The sequence below is a fragment of the Emys orbicularis genome, chromosome 13 (genome assembly GCF_028017835.1).
Source record: "Emys orbicularis isolate rEmyOrb1 chromosome 13, rEmyOrb1.hap1, whole genome shotgun sequence".
Classification (NCBI taxonomy): domain Eukaryota; kingdom Metazoa; phylum Chordata; order Testudines; family Emydidae; genus Emys; species Emys orbicularis.
Window position 1 is genome coordinate 615749 of NC_088695.1, and position 5571 is coordinate 621319.

At 64.1% G+C, this 5571-nt stretch overlaps 1 protein-coding gene across 1 annotated transcript; it reads left to right on the top strand.

Moving 5' to 3' along the window:
- The first annotated feature begins 324 nt into the window (after positions 1-324).
- LOC135887761 (class II histocompatibility antigen, M alpha chain) lies at positions 325-4811 on the top strand. The gene is made up of 5 exons (XM_065415512.1): positions 325-403; positions 1831-2091; positions 2909-3190; positions 3798-3926; positions 4470-4811. Exons 1-5 carry the CDS (start codon positions 325-327, stop codon positions 4472-4474), a joined length of 756 nt encoding a protein of 251 aa, XP_065271584.1. The 3' UTR covers positions 4475-4811.
- Positions 4812-5571: the final 760 nt, after the last annotated feature.

The following is a 5571-nucleotide window of genomic DNA, read 5'->3' on the forward strand; positions in this document are numbered from 1 at the left end:
TGTGTAGACAGGAGTGAATCTGGAGCAGGAGCTATCTGGGGTGAATCCGGAGCAGGGCTCTGGCCTGTCTAGCCAGGGGTCAGACCACATGCTCACAATGGTCCCTCCTGGCCTCGGACCCTCCCACGTGTCCCCAGCCCGGCCTCCCGGCCGCCCATCTGCGCTCCCCGGCCCTCCGCTGCGGGCGTCTCCCCGGTAACAGGTGACAAGCGGTGGCGGGGCCCAGCCATTGGCCAGGAGGCGGCGGGGCGCGCGCGGATTGGCCGGCAGCCGGCCGGGGATGCCCCGGGAGCCCGGGCCGGGAGCAGAGGCAGCCCGGCGGGGATGGAGGCGCCCGGCTGCTGGGGGCTGCTGCTGGCCCTGGGCCTGCTGCGGGGGGCGGCGGCCACCGCCGCCACAGAGGGTAGGAGCTGCCCACGGGTGTTACTGGCGGGGGGACCATTGCACGGCCTGTGTGTGTGTGTGTGTGCACAAGGGGATTGTGTGTGTCACCGTGTGTGTGCACAAGGGGATTGTGTGTGTGTCACCGTGTGTGTGCACACGGGGGTTTTGTGTGTGTGTGCACAAGGGGATTGTGTGTTTGTGTGTGCACACGGGGGTTGTATGGTTGGGTGTGCATGCTCGGGGATTGTATGTGTGGTTGTGTGTGTGCACACGGGGGTTGTGTGGGCATGGTCCGGGATTGTGTATGTGGTTTTGTGTGTTTACGAGGGGATTGTGTGTCTGTATAGAAGGAGACTGTGTGTATGTACAGGAGGACTGTGTCTGAGAATGATTGTGTGTGCACATGGGGACAGTGTGTGGGATTGTGTGTGTACAGGTGCATCTCGGGGAGTGTTTGTTTTTGTGGGGGGGGTGAATGTGTGTCGGGGTTGTGTAAGTGTGTGTGGAATTGGGCGTGCATGGAGATTGTGTGTAAATAGGGTGTGCTATACTGTGTGTGCGTGAGAGCAAGCACTTCCCAGGGGTTAGCCAGGCACTGAGTGTGTGTGGGGAGGAAGTTATCCCTGCTCTGTCAGTGTGTGTCCGTGTCGGATGTTGTGTTCATGGGTATTGCTGGGTGTGTATGGGTTTGCAGGGTGTGTAACCATGTAAATGGGAGGGTGGTGTGGCAGTAGATTTTGTGTGTGTGTGTGTGATTGTGCACACAGGGGAGTGCAAAGTGTGGGGGGGTTGGTTGTGTGTGATTGTGTAGGTGTGCAGTTGGGGGGCTTGTGATGTGTTTTGTCACTATGTGCACATGCAGACTGTGTGTGTATATAGGGTATTTAATGCATGTGTGTGGCTGTGTGTACAGGGTGTGTAGTGTGGGTGAGTGTGGGTGTATGGGAAGAGTGTGCTTATACATGGGTTGTAATGTGTATTTGTGTGTGAGGGATAGCAGCATTGTGTGGTGGGGGGCTGTGTGTGTGCCTGGGGACTGTGTGTGTACAGGGGCTATAGTGTGAGAGTGAGTGTGTGTGGGTGAATGGACTGTGTATGCAAAGGAATGTGTGTGTTTAGGGACTGTCGTGATTCTGTGTGTGTGTGACTATGTGTGCTTGCATGTAAATGACAGTCGTGTGTGTGAACATGTGTGCATGAGGACTGTGTGTATTGGGTGGGTGTGCCTGTGTGCATGAGGAGTGTGTGAACTTGTGTGTGCACAGAAAACGGGGGGCACTGTGTGCGCAGTGTGTGTGAATTGTGTGTGTGACAGTGTGTGTACGGGGGATGAGTGTGTAGTGTGTGGGGTTGTTTGTGTAGGGTTGTGTATGCACAGCGTGTGTGTGTGTGCGCACAGAGCGTGCGTGCCCCGTTGCTGACCCTGGTCGGTGTCTCTCTCCGCAGCGCCCATGGCCCACCTCCTGTCCCGCGTGCTGTTCTGCCAGCCTGACCACCCCTCGCTGGGCCTGGCCGACACCTTCGACGGGGACCAGCTGTTCTCGTTCGACTTCCCGGGGGCACGCTGGGAGCCCCGGCTGCCCGACTTCCAGCCCTGGCTGGGCACCCAGGAGAGCAAGGAGCAGATCCGCAACGACTCCAGTCTGTGCCGGCAACTGCTCTTGGTGCTCACCAACATCACCACGGGCAAGCTGCCTGAGGCTAGAGGTACCCGGCCCCCCGTGCCCGTGTCTCCACCCCCAGCGCCCAGCAATCACTGATACTGCCCTGCCCCTGCCCGAGGTACCCAGCCTCGGTGCCCGTGTCTCCCCCAGCGCCCTCGTCCCCTCCCCATGGCACCCCCAGTGCCCAGCGATCACTGATACTGCCCTGCCCCTGCCCCTGCCTGAGGCCAGAGGTACCAGGCCCCTGGTCTCCCCCAGCGCCCGCGGCCCCCCCAGCGCCCAACAATCACTGATACTGCCCAAGGCCAGAGGTACCCGGCCCCCGGTGCCCGTGTCTCCCTCAGTGCCCACGGGCCCTCCCCATGGCACCCACAGTGCCCAGCGATCACTGATACTGCCCTGCCCCAGCCCAAGGCCCCCGTGTCTCCCCCAGCACCCGCGGCCCCCCCCCCATGGCACACCCCCAGTGCCCAGCGATCACTGATACTGCCCTGCCCCTGCCCAAGGCCAGAGGTACCAGGCCCCTGGTCTCCCCCAGCGCCCGCGGCCCCCCCAGCGCCCAACAATCACTGATACTGCCCTGCCCCTGCCCGAGGACAGAGGTACCCGGCCCCCGTGTCTCCCCCAGCACCCGCGGCCCCTCCCCATGTCACCCCCAGCGATCACTGATACTGCCCTGCCCCTGCATGAGGCCAGAGGTACCAGGCCTCTGGTCTCCCCCAGCGCCCGTGGCCCCTCCCCCCAGCCCCCCCCAGGGATCACTGATACAGCTCTGCCCTGCCCAAAGGTACCCGGCCCCCAGTGCCCGTGTCTCCCCCAGTGCCCGCGGCTCCCCCTTACCATCTCCCCTCTCCCGGCAGGCACCCCCATGGCCAACGTGTTCACAGCCCAGCCCCTGGAGCTGGGAAAACCCAACACCCTGATCTGCCAGGTGGGCAACCTTTTCCCGGCCTCGGTGACCGTGTCGTGGCAACGGCGGGGGGAGCCGGTGAGCCAGGGCGTCAACACCACGCGGTACTACCCCACCGAGGACCTGGGCTTCCTGCTCTATTCCTACCTGGAGTTCACCCCGCAGGACGGGGACATCTACACCTGCACCATCACGCGGCCCAGGGACCGCTTCTCCACCGTGGCCTACTGGGGTGAGAGACCCCCCCGATCTGCTCCCTGTTCCTCCCCCCTGCACTCCGATCCTCCCCCCTGCACCCCGATCCTCCCCCATCCTTCTGTCTCTCCCCCACATCTCCCCACCTGCACCATCACGCGGCCCAGGGACCGCTTCTCCACCATGGCCTACTGGGGTGAGAGATCCCCCCGTTCCTCCCCGCTGCACCCCGTTCCTCCCCCCTGCACCCCGTTCCTCCCCCCTGCACTGTATTCCTCCCTGCTGCACCCCGTTCCCCCCCGATCCTCCCCATCCTTCTGTCCCTCCCCCACGTCTCCCCACCTGCACCATCATGCAGCCTGGGGACTGTTCCTCCACCGTGGCCCACTGGGGTGAGAGATTTCCCCCCTGCACTTGATTCGAGCCCCCCCCAACTCGATCCCCTCCATACCCATTCCCCCTCCACCTGACCCTGCACCTCTCCAGCTCCCCCCCTGCTTCTGGGATCCCTCCCTGATTCCCCGCCCTTGGCCTATGCGCCCCACACCTCCCGCCTCCCCCGCTGCCGGGAGCCCCCCCCAATCTCCCTGGTAGCCCTGACCTCACCCTGTATTCCCCCCCCCCCCGCCCCGCTGTGTCTCTAGTGCCCCAGAATCCCATCCCGTCGGAGCTGCTGGAGAACGCGCTGTGCGGCCTGGCCATCGCTCTGGGCATCTTCTTCATGGTCACCGGGATCGTCCTCCTCCTCAAATCCCGCAGGCCCAGCCCCACAGGTACGCCAGGGCGCTGCCCCAGCTGGGGATGGGGGGAGTCTAGTGGGTTAGAGCAGCGGGGTCTGGGAGCCAGGACTCCTGGGTTCCATCGCTGGCTTGGGGGTGTGTCTAGTGGGTTAGAGCAGCAGGACTGGGATGGGATTGGGGTCTATTGGGGTAGAACAGTGAGGGCTGGGGGCCAGGACTCCTGGGTTCTCTCCCTGGCTCTGGGAGGGGAGTGGGGGCTGGTGGGTCAGAGCAGGGGGGGCTGGGGGCCAGGACTCCTGGGTTCTCTCCCTGGCTCTGGGAGGGGAGTGGGGGCTGGTGGGTCAGAGCAGGGGGGGCTGGGAGCCAGGACTCCTGGGTTCTCTCCCCAGCTCTGGGAGGGGAGCGGGGGCTGGTGGGTTAGAGCTGGGGGGTCTGGGCACCAGGACTCCTGGGTTCTCTCCCCGGCTCTGGGAGGGGAGCAGGGGCTGGTGGGTTAGAGCTGGGGGGTCTGGGCACCAGGACTCCTGGGTTCTATCCGTGCCATTGAATCTCCTTGTTCTGTGTTTTCACCCTCAGAGTGAACTCTGAGTGGCTGGAAACGCCCGAAGAACTATGAGGAGACGCCCCGTGTCCCCCGAACCCCTCCCTGTTCCAGCCCCCCCAGCCCTTGGGAACTGTGGGAAAGGCAGTTCCTGGACCAGCTGCAGTCAGCACGGTGCTGAGACCGGACACACTCACTACACACGGGCCACGTCCGTGGGAACCTGGTGCCTCTCCTCCGGGGGTATCCCGCTCTGCCCCCTCCAGCATTCCAGTTGTGCAGCGTGCCTGGGGCAGACTGCGACCCCCGGCCTGTGCCGGGGTCGCCCCACTCCGGCGTATCGGTGCCTTATCCAGCCTCCTGCTAATAAAGGTCTATTTCCTGGAGCTGTCGTGCCTCTGCCCGTTTGTATCCGGACCTCTCCCCATGGGCCCCATAGCCCTCCCCCCATGTCACCCCCACCCCCTCTCCTGTCCTGCAGGGACCCCGCTGGGGGGCGGGGGGAGCTCACATGCTGCGGCCAGTTCAGCCCTCAGCGAAGGGGCCGGTTACTGCCCGTGCCGGGGGCACCTGCCCTGCTAGGATCTGGGCTGAGACCCACCAAATTCGTGACACTGATCAGAACCTGTCTCCCATTCTTCGCCGCCTGAGCCAGCCAGTCCCTGGCTGGGACCGTATCAGAACCAGCGCCCCCCGGAAGGGAAAGGCCCCGTGTCCCATTCCCCGCCCCCCTGAGCCAGCCAGTCCCTGGCTGGGGCCGTATCGGAACCAGCGCCCCCTGGAAGGGAAAGGCCCCGTGTCCCATTCCTCGCTGCCCGTTCCCGAACGGGCCAGTCCCTCTGGATAATCAAAGGCTCTGTCTCCGTCAGAGAGGAAGTGAAAGTGTCTCAGGCTGAGCCCGGTTGGTTTCACGTCCCCATGCAGCCGGGAGCGAGATCCGGGGCCAGCTGCAGCCCAGATGCCTGTGAAGTGCCAGGCTCCACTTCCCCATGAGGGGGCTGGGGGAGGGGGGACGTGGGGGGGGGACGTTAGCTTTGCTGTTGGCACCGGGCCGAGGGGAAGCGTCTGGTGCACGGTGAGGAAATCGGGGGGTGGTTTTCAACCAAGGGCCCCCGGGGGCCTGGACCAGTTTTCAGG

Excerpts from the sequence above, each read along its gene's own strand:
- LOC135887761 (XM_065415512.1), top strand. The coding sequence starts at position 325 with ATGGAGGCGCCCGGCTGCTGGGGGCTGCTGCTGGCCCTGGGCCTGCTG. Across the intron at positions 2,092-2,908 it reads CAAGCTGCCTGAGGCTAGAG|GCACCCCCATGGCCAACGTG; the intron begins GTACCCGGCCCC and ends CTCTCCCGGCAG. Across the intron at positions 3,191-3,797 it reads CTCCACCGTGGCCTACTGGG|TGCCCCAGAATCCCATCCCG; the intron begins GTGAGAGACCCC and ends CTGTGTCTCTAG.